General features: G+C 40.5%; 2 protein-coding genes across 2 annotated transcripts in view; one reads left to right on the top strand and one right to left on the bottom strand.

The window, feature by feature from the left end:
• Positions 1 to 1,651: 1,651 nt before the first annotated feature.
• adpgk2 (ADP-dependent glucokinase 2) lies at positions 1,652 to 11,800 on the top strand. Its single transcript, XM_008300467.1, has 7 exons — positions 1,652 to 1,855; positions 3,657 to 3,816; positions 6,144 to 6,334; positions 6,529 to 6,625; positions 6,816 to 6,952; positions 7,884 to 8,020; positions 8,792 to 11,800. Exons 1-7 carry the CDS (start codon positions 1,666 to 1,668, stop codon positions 9,347 to 9,349), a joined length of 1,470 nt encoding a protein of 489 aa, XP_008298689.1. The 5' UTR covers positions 1,652 to 1,665; the 3' UTR covers positions 9,350 to 11,800.
• A 914-nt stretch (positions 11,801 to 12,714) lies between these two features.
• The window catches only part of drc8 (dynein regulatory complex subunit 8), a 3,603-nt gene continuing 1,507 nt past the window's right edge, over positions 12,715 to 14,810 (bottom strand). The window contains exons 3-7 of the mRNA XM_008300466.1: positions 14,719 to 14,791; positions 14,343 to 14,419; positions 13,755 to 13,797; positions 13,457 to 13,523; positions 12,715 to 13,322 (exon numbers count right to left, since the gene is read on the bottom strand). Of these exons, the coding sequence (XP_008298688.1) occupies positions 13,204 to 13,322; positions 13,457 to 13,523; positions 13,755 to 13,797; positions 14,343 to 14,419; positions 14,719 to 14,791 (379 nt within the window). The 3' untranslated portion in view covers positions 12,715 to 13,203. The remainder of the gene's footprint in view (positions 13,323 to 13,456; positions 13,524 to 13,754; positions 13,798 to 14,342; positions 14,420 to 14,718; positions 14,792 to 14,810) is intronic.

The raw sequence follows: 14,810 nt of genomic DNA, 5'->3' as shown, positions 1-14,810 counted from the left end.
CTTCCTGCCTTTACCATATATCATTCTCGATACAAAAACATCTAACTACACTTTCTCTGTTTATTTGAGCTTTTCTTAGTTCATGTTCCTAACATAAGGCCGGATCCGTGGTGTTTCCTATTCTCCTAAAGGGACTCCCATGATCTATTGTTCCCTGGATTTGAACATTTTTTTTCTCCTGGTTTTGGAACAACAACAGCCTCCTTCCAGCTTTGGCATGTTCCACCTTAACAAACCTTTTCTACAATAAAATATTCACTGACAATTTATTGTAAAAAAAAAAATCTGGTTCTAGCCTGGTGGTGGTAACTTGGTTTTCTTGAAGGCTTTGTTAACGGCATGCTCATGAGCAGACATGTGTGCAACCACTAACTGAATTTGACACATTTTTATTTGAATTGAAATTTATTCAATCTAAACTGTACTCCAACAAACATCAAACCAAATGTCCCTGAACACAGATCTCCATTGTTGAACTGATGGTTTGTCTCTGTCAAAGAGCGACTGAGGGGTCTTGTTCTTCCACCTCTTAAGAAGAGGTTAGACTGAAGCTTACACACAATGATAGTGTTTAACACACGCCTGTGCATTGAATGTTTTGTCTCTCTGTTGTAGAAGTGATTGAATTTGTCCGTGTCATCATTTGTTTTTCTTTGCACCTGTGTAAAATCTTAAAGCAATGCACAATACAATTGGATTTAAATGTAATTTTAAGATTCGGAATAGCTGAGCCGATGATATGTGTTTGTTTAAATGTTTCTAATTTACAATGATGCCAGCATTTGTATTGATTGCTATGTATTTCTGAGATACAACCACTGCTGCTCCAGAACAAAACAGATGTGCTGTCTGTAAATGATGCCTGTTAGTGGTATTACATTGTAGAACAAGATAAGAAACTAACCTTTTTTTATATATAGATAGTTGGAAATTAGATGTATTTGTATTAATCATAATATTGGCACATTGTTTTGTTTTATTTAATGAATCTGATTCCTCCTGTGGTGTTGTTACTCAATCTCTAACATTTACTAACTGCTCTCAAGCCTCATGGGATTGATTTACCAAGAAATTGTGGTTAGATGAATGGAACAGGAACTCTTTTTTTCTCATGTTGTAAACATTGTAGGTCTGTGCTGCATTTAAAACACTAACAGAATAAGGTTAAAAAAGACAACATATTTTCTGTAACATGTGAGATCTGTGTGAACTGATAATGAAAGTCAAAGCTCTAAAAAACAAAATCCCTCTTAAGGTGAAACTGTGTAAGCAGATCAGGGTAAGCGCTTGAACATTTGCCTTTTCCGCCTTGTTGTCAGCAAAAACAAACACCGCCCCTCCCCTTCATAGTAGACTAGTAACTGCTCGTTTTTGACACCGGCGTCTGTCTGCTCATTTTCCAATTTGGACAACAGTGGCCCATACAACTTAAATCTGTAAAAGAGTGTTAAATTATAAATATAGTTAATACATTTTTGTTCACAGACACTGGAAAAGAACTTTAGTATTTTTGTAATTGATCGCTAAAATCCAGGATACCATTTAGAATCCGCCCAGTTAAGGTACAGCCGGTGTACGCCGCCTCCCAAAACAAACACACAGCGCAGGGCAGCGCTCTTCAGTGTGGAGCGGCTGAGCGAGCCAGTTCATTACCGAGAGCGAGCGATGGAGGGGGGAGGCACGCTAATGAAATATGGCTCTATTGTGTCCTTACTTGTGGTTCTGTTGGCGCTCTGGTTCCGGTCACCCCAGAATATGGTGCTGGACGACCGGCTGGACACCGTCCTGTCCTCGCTGCTCCGGGCTGAGCGGAAGGTCGGGATGAATAACGTCGCCAGACCGAGAGTGGCGGTTGGTACGTGAGAGCTAGCTAACGTTAGCTAATGTTGGGGGCTTGTGGAGGTTCTGGGTCAATAATCGATCCGGTCTGATACGAATGGCATCCAGAACAGCTGGAACCGAAGACAGTCAGCTGCTCCAGACTATTATTAACAACACTAACTTTGATTGTTGCTCCCATAAGCTACAAAAACATTGCAAAATAAAAAGTTAATCGCTAACTCTTTATATTTTAAATGGAATTTGGCTAATTTTTGTGTCGGTGTGTTAACCGCAAACAAACTTAGTGGTCTTTGGAAAATTATAAATTATCAAAAAAAAAAAATGCTGAGAAGATGATATCTAGTCAACTGACAATAACTGTAGCTGCACAGATAATAAATAAACTGTCACTCGTTTGCCTGCAAATGACTGAGCAAGATGAAGCATCTGAGCTAATGTGTGCTGAAGCCCAATATGGAGGAGTGAGTGTGAGGAAGGGGCAGAGGGGCAGGTTCAAGGGGGCAACTGTGAATGATCTGCACAGTCACCAGTACTGATCAGTAGCTGGAACAGTTTGTCCTCAGCATAGATCCTCCATAAACCAGCTGGACACAGGCTCATCTTGGCTGTCATGTCTGTGGGGCCCCTCAGTCCAGGCCTGCTATGTTTGAACTGGAGGGGGGCAAAGACAGGTGCATGGAAATACAAGCAAGATGGGATCAATATTTGCATAATACATGTGACCTAATACCCAAGACTGTAGCCAAGGTGTGCAGGAAAAATGATAGAAGTTGTTTAAATAGTAAGGGAGGCTGAATAGGATGCACCTCTCACTGTTGCCACAGTAAAAAAAAAAGTTTTCAAGCCCCTGTGGTTTTTAGCTCAGGTGCTTTGACAGCCGTGCAATGTGTTTTCTGTCATGATCAAATCCTAAAACCTTGTCTTTTTGGACCATGACACAAACATACTAAAAAAAGAAATCCTGTTATCTGTTGAACCTTTACCCAACAGGCCCAGCCACACAGTCCAACCTGTGTGTTGTAATTATTGCTAATTATCTAGAAGTAGGTGCATGAATTCCTATTGGTTACTTCACATAATTAAAAACTATTAGAATACCATATCAATTTCTGGCTTGTTAACATTTGGCCAAAAGCAGCATAAAAATGCACCACGCACGGTGAACACATGACGACACATTTAACTTTTTGTTTAAATAATAATAATAATACATTTATTTTATATAGCGCTTTTCTAGATAGTCGCTTTACAGGGTACAAGATGCAAACAGAAACAAACAAGGGGAATAAAAAGCAGATAAAAAAGCAATGTATAGTATACATACTGTCTAATAGTCAGTATAAAGCAACTGGAGACACGGCGAGTCAAGCTGCCAAAGTCAAAAGTTCAGAACCTTCTTCAAATGTGAAATCTACTGACACTATTTGACTTTAGGCTTCTCCTAACATGTCGCCTGCGTGTATACGTCATCTGGTGGTGTATTCCAGCATGTCTGCCTTTGTTCTGACTTGACAGGGAGTGTGTGTGGCTTGGAGCTACGTGTTGATGAGACTCATGTTCGATCCAGCAGCTGAAGCTGTGACAACACGTTTCATCCACGGTGGCAGACAGCAGCTGCTTTATTTGTGCTGTTCAATTTACAGTGTCTAAAAGAAAATGTGTGATTCTCTCTGTCCCTTTTGTCTTTAATGTCATCTCTTTATCTTGATGGTGCTATATTTAGTGGTGTTTTTTCTTGTTTGTTTGTTCCCATCCCCTCCCCACAATAACATCTTCTTATGTTTTTCTTGCTGCCACTTTCCCTCCATTCACAGGTTTCGGTGGTTGTGTTGACCTGATAGTGGACGGTGTGTCGTTGCTTAAAAAGATAGGCCTCCCTCCCACAGACCAGCCCCTGCATCATGACTACTTAGAAAATGCCGAGCAGCTGGCGCAGAGCTTTGCCTACTTCTTTGCACCGGGAGCTGCCGCAGAGTAAGTGATACGTGTGTGAAGAGCAACCCGTTTAAAAGTCGGGGAGTGAATCCTAAATGTACATTACTGCTACTACATATCCACATAACCCAGTGCTCCTGCAAACATTGCTGACTATAGTGCCTGCTGTGAGTGTGTGTACTTGGATGGAAGAGAGGAGGAAAGGCCAGAACATACCGTTTTGTGAGGGCTGAGATCAGTCAAGAACAAATTCAAAATTATTTCTTTGTGGCACTCCTCAGGGTACTATGCTCTCGACTCACATGCTTTATCCACACACTAGCTATTAATAAGATGTACACACATACAAATACGTAGAATTCTACATTTGCTCTGTTCAGCTGTCTCTGTAAATGCTTTTTAAGATGCTTGCTTTTTTTTTTAGTGCTAATCCGTATTTGCTGCTGCTGGTTTTTCCCAGATAGCGAGTGACAAGACATTTTATAAGAGCTTTGTATTTATGCAGCTGAACTTATCTCCCCTCTGTCCTCAGTCGACTGCTCCTGTTCTGGCGCCAGTTAGCCCTTGTTCATTGTCTGGAACAAACACCTAAAGGCAACAAGCTTACAAATTCATCAGGGACAGGGAACTTTTTCAGCATTCACGCTTATTTCTCTTGCCCTTTATAGCCTGTTTGGTTCTGCAGAATTTCAGATTGTTGACCCTTGATGCCCTCCAGATAATGATTTCATGTCTGGGATCATAATTCCAAAGATATAAACCAAAACAAAGAAACAGTAGATGATATGAGAAAGAACAGAAGACATGATGCAACATATCTACAAAGACCAGATAATGCTGTGTCATGGCTCCACCTTAGCAATCAGAATAACAGGACAACAGAGTCAGAAATATTTCAGATTTCCTCAGAACAATGCCAATATGAACTGGTTGTGCCAGAAACTCTGAACAAGTTCTGCCACACATGGCTTATATCTCCAGAGCACAGCCAGAAAACCATCTTTCTGCTGCTTCCTCTTGTCTGACTGACTCTCCTCTTCTTTCTCCAACTACTCTTTAGTGCAGTGGGTCTCAAACTTTTTGAGCCATGACCCCCAAGATAACATAAGTTTGTGTTTGCGACCCCCCAATGAGAATTTTTAATACATCATGAGTAATAACTTTGTTGTTTATGCATTAATGTGTTAAAAATTCATTTGTTAATTCCACAGAATAATCTCTTTACATTAACACGTTAATTTTCTTTTGAATGAATGAAATAATGAATGAATTGAATTTATTTTGAACAAATGAAAGGGAGAAAGAATATAAAAACAAAAGAAAATAATTTTAAAAAGAGACTAAAAAAGAGAAAAAGAGAATAATAATATCGCATAATCAAATCAGAATATTATCAAGTTCAAAAAAGGAGTGGGAAGAAGTACACACTTTTAATTCTGACAGCCCTAATACACATTTATTTGATAAATGTAGGCTTTTTTTACATTTATTTTTTTTGACAATGATCTGGCGACCCCCTGAAATTATCTTGTGACCCCCAGTTTGAGAACCACTGCTTTACTGTATATGTATATGTTTATAATTTTTATTGTTGTTTCACTTAAATTCTGTTTGTCTCAATAACTTAATGTGCATTTTGTGAACAAGCTCATCAGTATTTCAGTTTTCTGTGCAGCTTTGTGGCATAAAACAAGTCTGGTGTTGTTACTTGAAGACAAACTATTACAGTAGCAGCAGCTCACAGTTCACAGTAGCTTCAGTTGCACACATGAATATCCGCTAACAGACCAGCTGAACAAGGCTCTCGCTTACAGTCTCAGTGTTTAAGGAGGGGCAAAGCCAGGTGTCCTTTATAGTGCACATTTCAAACATAGTGCCATGTGTAAGCTCCAGTGCTGGACATTTACATGTAGATGAACCTCAGTGCCATTCAAGCCCTTGTCAAACAAGTTTACACACAGCTCACTGAGCTCAGAGATTCCAGGTAAATCTCTGTGTATTTTGCAGTATACAGAAGCTTTTGAACTAGTGTTTTTGGTGCACCGGTAGCAATGCATTTAATGTCCTGGGAACGTAGGAAGCATCCAAGAAACATTTCTGATGCTCCAAATAACAGAAACTTGGTGTTCAGGGAAAGGATTAGAGTCTAAACGGAAAGATGGACAGCGAGGTATATGTCTGAAGTATGTATCAACAGTGTTTGTTTGGTTTCTCTCACTGCCAGTAGAGACAAACATAAGTTCCCCCACTATAGGCTTACTTGCATAAAAGTAATTAAACCCCAGTAGGACTGGAAAAAAGAGCGAATGTTGTAACTGCGTTCCGTTGTAGCGTTGTTTCATCATTTCCCTTTCGTCTTCTTGCAGACGTTTTATGCTAAACGACACCCTCTTCAGCGAGCTGGTCGAGGGGGCCCGTGACTTACCTGGAAACAGATGGTCAGTAGGCGGCAACGCTCCGGTAATGGCCGGCCGCATGGCAACCGAGGGATGTGATGTGTTGCTAGGGGGAAGTTTCAGCCCGGATTTTACTGATGTCCTGTCCCAGCACATTACAGGTAAACCCACACAAACACACACTCCTTATTTTAAAGAATCTTTTCACCTTTTTTTGAAACATAATCGTCATCCTGCATCCCTGAATTAGTCCCTGCTGCTCCTTTTTCGCTCCCTCCTCTTCTTTTTATTATTTCTTTGTTCCTCTGTCATTTGACCTCCATTAACTCTCCCTCACCTGCCTCTGTGTACCCAGTGGCAGGTGATGTAGTAGAAGAGCCAGACATTCATCTGATCCTGGAGTATCCGTCTGGTGCGAGCTGGGGCCACTATACCTCACGTAGAGCCAACAGGTGTGTATTTGTAAGCTAGATTATATCAAAAGACATTTTGAGAATCTTGGAGGATCGTGCAAAATGAAGTGTATTAAGCCTGAGATACATTCCTCCACCGTGCACAGAAGGCTGGATTTCATGAAAGCTGTACTCAGTGTGTGTGTGTTTAGGACTCAGAAGGTATTTACATTTGTTTTTCTGTTTGTAGATATATCATTCACAGTGATGACCACAACCCCTACCTGTCCTCCATGGAGGAGTTTGCTGAGAAGCTGGAAAACTTCAGACCAGATCTGCTGGTGGTGGGTGGGCTGCAAATGATGGACAACTTCCCCTTCCAGTCAGGTAAAAAAAAATAAAGGTTAAGTGTGTTTTATCTGTTGCTGACGTGGCCCATGCAACGATAGTGAACTGGGATAGTGCTGAGCATTCACAGTTTTTCAACCCAACTGGGAACCGCTGAGACATCATGGGGAACTGATGTGATGTAAACTAAGCTTTAATGAATTATAGTAATGAAACATTAACGGAGATCTGTTCAAATTTTGCCCTGAAGCAATCACCTGGTACCTCTGTGGTACCTTGAGTGTTTTTAGTAAACTGTGAGATAAAAAAAGAGTTTGAGATTAGCATTGTTCCCTCCAGTATCACCTGTAGGGCAGGATTGTGCTGATGTGATTATTTACTGTTGGCTACTACTACTTTTATCTTGATAAGATAATTATGCTGACTTACTGCATTAGTGGTTTCTAGCTCATGGAGGTGGAATGTCAATAGTGACATCTGATCATTACTAGTTAGTTATTCAAGCGCAAAACACTGAGCTCTTGAATTTGGCTGGACTTTGGCCTCATTTAATATATTAACGAAGGCTGTTGAAGTGTCCCACAGTATCACAGGCAGGTCATAACTACCAACCCGCTCTGACCCAGACTGTTTGGACAGCAAATCAGCTGTGTTTTATTTCATGTGACAGTCCCTTTGTTATTGCCCCTTTCTTCCTCCTCATCTCTCCTCGTTATCTGTCCCTGCTTTTCAACCCTCTGTCCCTCTTTACCTTTTATTTTTGTGCCTTTTCTCTTCATTAACAACCGTCCTGCTGTAATATTTTTCCTGCTGTGCTCTGTTTATTTAATCTCCACCCTGTACTCACTCCCACGTCACTTGATGTTGTTGTTTTTTTTCTTTGTTTCCTTCACTCCTGTCACTCCTGTCTGACGGCCTTTAGTCTAACATTTTTTCTCTAATCTCACGAGTTCTTCATTCATCGTTCCAGGTGAACGAGAAGCTCTCCTGTCACGCCTGGCAGAGCTTTTGACGTCCTCATCTCCGCAGATTGGCATCCACTTTGAGATGGCCAGTTTTGTAGAAGAGACTATAATGGAAGACCTTCTTCACTATGTCATTCCCCATGTATGTATGACAGAACAACTCAGTTAATCCACACACATATTTACACAGAGAGAGAACAGTCAAACACACAGGTACAAAACTAAATCCAAGGATAAAAACAGGGCGAGGCAGTCCAGTCTAAAGGCACTGGTAATACAAGGTAGTTTGAAATTAGATTTCCGTAAGTAAATTTGTTGAATTCATTTGTAAACAAACCGCATGACTCAGCAGGAAATATATTTGCCTTCCAGTGTTTGCATAGTTTTGTTTTCATATGCTGATATGCAAAAAAATGGATGAAGCGTTCCTTTTTCCTTCTCACATACAGTCCCATTTTAAATGTAGGACAGTGTTGTGGGCACTCAGACATCTACTTCAAACTAAATAATTCGTAGGTCATAACTATGTCCCATAATCAGAACTCTTAATTTCTTATGTAACAAGGCAGTTGTAATTTTCTAACTGTATTAATAATGATTATTGATATTTATTAAGTATCGTTGGGCTGTTATAGTGATTTTATTTCACTCAGTTTAGCAAAAATACCAGTGAGTTAACACAGATGTGCTTACGGGAGTATGCTGTGTACCAACACAGAGCTAATTTTAAAGATCCAAATTATTTATTTTTTTGGTGTTTTTGTTTAATCAGAGCATGCAGCACTGGCCATTTTAATTACAATGAGAGAATATGTCATTAACTGGTTCTTTTTTCTTTTCTTTTCTTTTTTTCATGGATACACAGTTCAGTTAATTGCAGTTCAGTGATTCTTTTTTAATTCCGCTCTTCCAGGCGGACTCATTAGGGATGAATGAGCAGGAACTCCCCAACCTGCTCAGCCTGCTCAAAGGCTCCAACATCACAGTGCTGTCAGACCCAAACCCTCGTGTAGCTACCGTCCTCGACCAGATGAGGGAGGTCTATCGCATTTTGAATCAGCGCTACAAGGATGACAGTGCAGAGAGTGACACAAACAGTGGTATGAATAAGCCGCTGACCCGACTCCACGTCCACACGCTGGCCTTTCAGGCCATGATTGTGACTCGTGGCTCCCAGTGGAAGAACACCATGTCAGCCACTGCCAAGGCCTCCCTCACAGCGAACCGCCACGTCTGTGGCTCCAATGACATTGACCCCAATAAGGCCAGGCTCATCATGGATGACTCTTTCTCTGTTAGCCGGCGGGAGGGAAGCCAGCGTATCCCTCTGCAGGAGAGTAGGCCAGTCAGCTGCTGGGATGAGGATGACTATGAGATCTGTGTGGCACCAGTGCTGGTATGCACTGAGGTTTACCAAACTGCAGGAGGAGGAGACAACATCTCAGCTGCTGGTCTGGTGCTGCAGATCTAGTGAAGGACATTACGTGGTCTATGTTTGTGTAGTGCTAACTAGATGTTGGCAAATGTTGTGACTCTGGAAACTTGATCTCAGTGTGATGCACACTAGCTGTCAGGTACCGACGCAGGTATCAAGCTAATGCTATCACCTTTGCAGCTATTGGCCCAGGTGGACGACAAGGTAAACAGATCTCATGAGAGTCACATGATGGAGTGCAGTGGTTTTTAATCAGGTCAGGACATCACATTGTGATTATACAAAAACTAATTTTTTTTTTAGGAAGATACAATGAAAAACCAGTAAGTTCAAAAGCTAATCTTTTACAAATATGGGGGAGTTTTTCTGCATTTGATTCTCAGTTAGGTGTATGTGTGTTTACACCGGGTGAGGGCACTGTCACTGCTTTAATCCCTCTTGCTTTCACATTGTGTACATTTAATATTTAGTATTTACGCTGTCTTGGCCTGAGCACAGTTGCAACCAGTTGATTTGATTTTCAGAACCAAACCATACAGCAAACACCGTCCTGCTGTGTCCCACTTAGATTCCACAGGAGCAACATGTTTGCAGGTCACTGTAGTCCATCATCTGACTCTATGAATTTTAATGGCGGCTTTTCTTTGTTTCTCCAAGGCCTTACAAGGCCTTCCAAGGCCTTCCTAGGCTTGACCTTTACTCAGGATGAGATAAGGAGGGATGAGGTTTGGGTAAAGTTCAACACAGACCCCAGGTTGTTTTTGGGTAGCCTTTGTCATGGCCTACTGTAGAACAAGATCTGTTTGTATCAGTTCAACCCGGGACTCCGCTATGCAGCAAATGTATACAAAAGATTCAGAAACAGCTGAGTCTTCTGTTTCGTGGCAGCACATTCATTAGGTGTCGTCACCTACTTGAAATCTGCATTCCCAAGCCTTTGACCTCACCTGCCTTTGAGCAAACCAACCTTACGCTGAAAATGTGCCACATCTGAACCATTTTAATGAAAGACTGTCCTGCCTCTTTCCTCTTCTATCTCATTCTTTAAGTCACGGAAAGATTTACAGTAGAGAGCTCCTGTTCTTCCCAGTATATGTGAAAAGTGTGCTTAGTGGTTTGGGTGTGTTTGTGTTTGGATTGTCATTCCTCTGTGGTTCAGTTGCAGTGCAATTATGCAAAAAAATGATGTTAAAGAGACCACTGGTGGTAGCTGGATATGATGTCAAACTTTTCCTCTCTACCTCTGTTTCTCTCTTTGTTTCCTTTCTCTTTTTCTAGCTCCCATCTCTGTTCTGTTTCCTCATAATTTTATCTGTCACATTTCTTCTTCTCTTTATCTTGTCTCGGTTTATGGCTCTGTTTGAGGACCAAATAGCCAGTGTGGACTGCCCAGACAACAGAGCTGCAGAGAGAATGAGCCTCACATTCTTACATGATGTGGCTGAATACAGTGGAACAAAACAATCTCATCTTTATTATTTTTTTTAACAGGACATGGTATTATTTACTTGAAGCCATGATGTGTTACACGCCATGAATCCCATTAATCTGTGGAATAGTGGACCACTCACAAATGATTTTGTCCATATTTACGTTGTTCGACTACAAGAATGATCCAACATGGCGTGTTGCTTCCTGTTGCCCTCTCACTTTTCACCACCACACTTTCTTTTTTCTTAATTTGATGATCTATAGGTGAAAGTAGGGCCTTGACTCTACATGACCATCATCACACCTTTTAGGGTTGACTTCACTTACATTGTATTTACTGATGCAACTGGACTAACTGGGAACGATGCCATCTCTTCTCTTTTCTCACTATGTACAAATCAAACATTCCAACACAGACCAGGTGAAGTTATTTTCTCTCTTCAGAATCACACGTTTCAACATGTCGGACAAGTCCACTGCAACATGCAAGCTGACTATTTTTCTAAGACAAATTGTTATTTGTTTCTTAGTTTTCTAAAACGCGCTTGTCAAAGAGCAAAGCCCACTTTTAACAAGGAACGTTTTCATGATGTTACAAAGTATGAAGCCAAGAGAAAAAGATGAACGTAAAGGTGGAAGAAATCCCTTTAAGTCTTTTCTCTGTGTGTCAGAACTGAGTGGGTTTGATGCTGTTGTTTGGGGAACGCTGAAGGTAAATGAGCCTTATTCTGTTTTTACTTTTGTGTTTAGTGAAAAGGAATTGTTTAATACAGACTTTTTTCTATCACTAGAAGTGTTTTTTTTTGTTTTTCCTGATGTCATTGTCGTAAACGGTGATCGGGAGCCAGGAGTAACGGGTTATGTTTTTACTGTGAACTGAAATCATAGCATGCCTTCATGCTCATAAGGAACTGCTTGTGTTTGCCACCACTGTGCTTATCTAAGCTCTAGATAAGTCACATCACCCATGTCCCAAAGTTGTGTTTAACTGTTTTCATGCATGTTGACTATTCAATGCAGAATCACCTGAGATAAAATGCTATGCTGATTATGCAATCATTGCTTTGTTTTTTATTATAAGGGGGGGCTCATTAATTGAAAGCGTTCATGATCATTTTGGCTGCAAAGTACATTTTTAAAGCAAGTGAAGAGTTCATTTGCAACAACAGATAACTCAATTTTTGTAGATTTTCAGAAAACTTTTGTTGTTGTTTGAGTTAATATCAATCAAAGTGAAGTTGAGTGGGTTTGACTCAGTAGAAATTACATGACAAAAACAGATGACTTCAGTTTGATTGATATTGTCTCAGGGAGAGACGGGTAGTGGGTTTTCTGAAGGTTTGTGAAGATGGCTTTATCTGTTTTTGCAGATGAACTCGTCAAATACTTCAGGCAAGAGGGCATTTAGTTGTTTTTCTTGATATTCTGCAAACTGCAGTCTGCTGAGCTACATACTAATGACAAATACTATGGGATGTCACATCACAGCTTCTTTGTCACAGCATTATTCACCATGATGAGGGTTGTTATCTTTCTTCCCACTGCCAACATTTAACATTTCATTTCATTTGGTATTATATATATTCATATAAGTAATGATCCTGGTCTTTTATCTTGTTACTAGTCTTTATTTTTCTATTGGCTGCACCTGCTGATGCCACCAGTGGGCCAAATTTTAAACAGAAGGAAAGTTTTATTTTGATCGTCTCTGTCGGGTTTTACAGCGGCGTGCTTCCATCTGCAGCTCAAGGAGGCTTTAGACAGTTTCAGATTTCATAAAGCCCTTCTTATATTACTGCTGCACGGCATCTTTGCACTGTAAAACAAGCCTTTAAAATTCCACGTACTGTGAGTCCACTGCAGAGATTGTAAGGAGCCTGGGCTATTTTAGGACCCAGCATGTTGCCTCTATTTTGAGCCCACGTTCTGGGTTTGGGACGGCAGCAAGCTCTCCCTCTTAAATACAGCTTTTCCTTCTCAAAAAAACACAAGCACATTTCAGCACCTCTAGATTACCTCGGCCAAGCGTTTTAACAGTGCACACCAGCAGTCTGCTTTATGTTACTGTTAACTCCATTCAAGGGCAAAACCATAACCAATGTTGTTTAAATGAGCTACAATTTTTATTGTACATGCACGCTCTAATTTGTGCAATCCAGGAGAAACAGGTATGTAAACATCTAGTGTATGTAAAACCAAAATAATAGAAATGATATAGTCAGAAACTGGTGCTCCACTGACACTTCTTGTCAAATCTGCCCATGTGAACAAAAAATATTGATCTGGATTCAGGGAGGATTCCGGAAGCACAAAGTTAGTCTTCATTGACAGAAATATACATGTATTTATTATACCATGGCACAAATACTAGTCTGTTATAAAAACGTGTAGATATCAACAACAAACACACACAAACTATGTGTTTGTAATGTTTCTCAACAGCTCTGCAACTCTGCTTATCAATTTCCAGGGTCAATGGTCAGCTGGCTGACGATGTCTTTGTAATAGATAACGTTCGTCTCTTGGTCAGAGAATGCTGTCAGCATCTCATCCATCTCCTCCTGACTGAAGGGCTCTCCTGAATTAAAGACAACCATTCACAAACACAACACAGCGGAAGTTTAAAGGAACACTTCCTACATAATAGGATGAGGTCAGACATAAATAATATATCTGTGGGATAATATGCTTCTCACCACACAAAAGCTTTACCTTCTTGTGTCATATACTTTGTCAGCTCCTCAGGCTCCAGGTATCCTTTACTGTCTTTGTCTAGAACCTGGGAATACAGCATTAGTACCTTTATGTCTTAACGAATCCAAATAACCAACACTTTGTTGTTAGTATCTCTCTGCTGACAGCACAGTGCTCTCAGAGGCTACTTCATTTAGATACCGTGTTGCTGCTTGTGCTGAAAAGTGAGACCTACAGTTACCAGATAAAAGGCTCTTAAGCGACCTGATTGCAGCTCATAAACTGCAACACTGGACAACATGATGACCGTTCTCACCTCGAAGGCCTGAAACAGATGCTCCTTAGGGATGGGAGGAAACCTGACAGAGAGACAAGATGGAAGTACAAATTATTTTACACCAGTCACGAAGCAGAACATGATGGAATTAACAGATTTTATTAGCAATTTCTAAACCAACGTCAGACTGTACTTTACTCTGTTTCACTAAGAGGTTCTGAAGGTTTTCAGTGGTTTTGAAATTTTGTCAGAGGTGGAAAACATGAGGGCAAAACTCTTCATTATAGAGTATAAACGTAGATCTCTTTTAGCAGCTTTCAGCACAAAAAAAAGCACATATTGAAAAGAAAGTGACGTAGAGTATTTTTATAAAGTCAGACATTTGGTATTTTCTATCCATCCTGTGAAATATTACAGCAACTACCTCATTACTCAGTACATACAAAATATACCTGAAAATTTTATACCAATGACGGCTCATTTGCTCCCTCTGTAGTAGAACATTAAGCTGTATAATAAACCACTTGCTTGCCTGTTTGCTTCGTGATTTGCCTTCACTTACATATACTAAAGAATGTGACTGGCATTAGTCATGAGGATACACTGGAGACTGGAGCGTTATCTTACTTGTGCTCCAACAGCACTTTGGTCATGGCTGGGAGGAACCTGTCCAAATGGATAAATCCTGAGTGGTCCTCTTCCACCTGAATGAACAGAACAAAGCTGCTGGGTTTCAATTCTTGAACAGGCTCTGAATGTTCTAACAAAACTGATGCTTCTCATGTCAGCAACACCTTTCTCTGTACATTAAATACTGACTGTAACTCTTCATTTGTGTTCAGCAAATTAAACAGAATTTTAAAAATATTTATTTGAAGGTTTAGTAGATGCTGTACTGACCTAAACCTATAATACTTTGTTTTAAATAATCGCGCATCTGAGGAAGGACTGGTTGATTTATTCATCCAAATAAGACCACAATATGAATAGACAGTGCTCTGACCTCTGCTATGAAGTCATGTAGGTCTGCCTGAGAGGGGAAGCAACCCAGTGAGTACATGATGGTGCCAATCTCCCTAGAAAACAACCACAAGA

This window comes from Stegastes partitus, unplaced genomic scaffold, assembly GCF_000690725.1.
Source record: "Stegastes partitus isolate 25-593 unplaced genomic scaffold, Stegastes_partitus-1.0.2 Scaffold1546, whole genome shotgun sequence".
Lineage (NCBI taxonomy): Eukaryota > Metazoa > Chordata > Actinopteri > Pomacentridae > Stegastes > Stegastes partitus.
The sequence above is the reverse complement of the archived record's forward strand: the minus strand, read 5'-3'. Positions and strand labels throughout refer to the sequence as shown.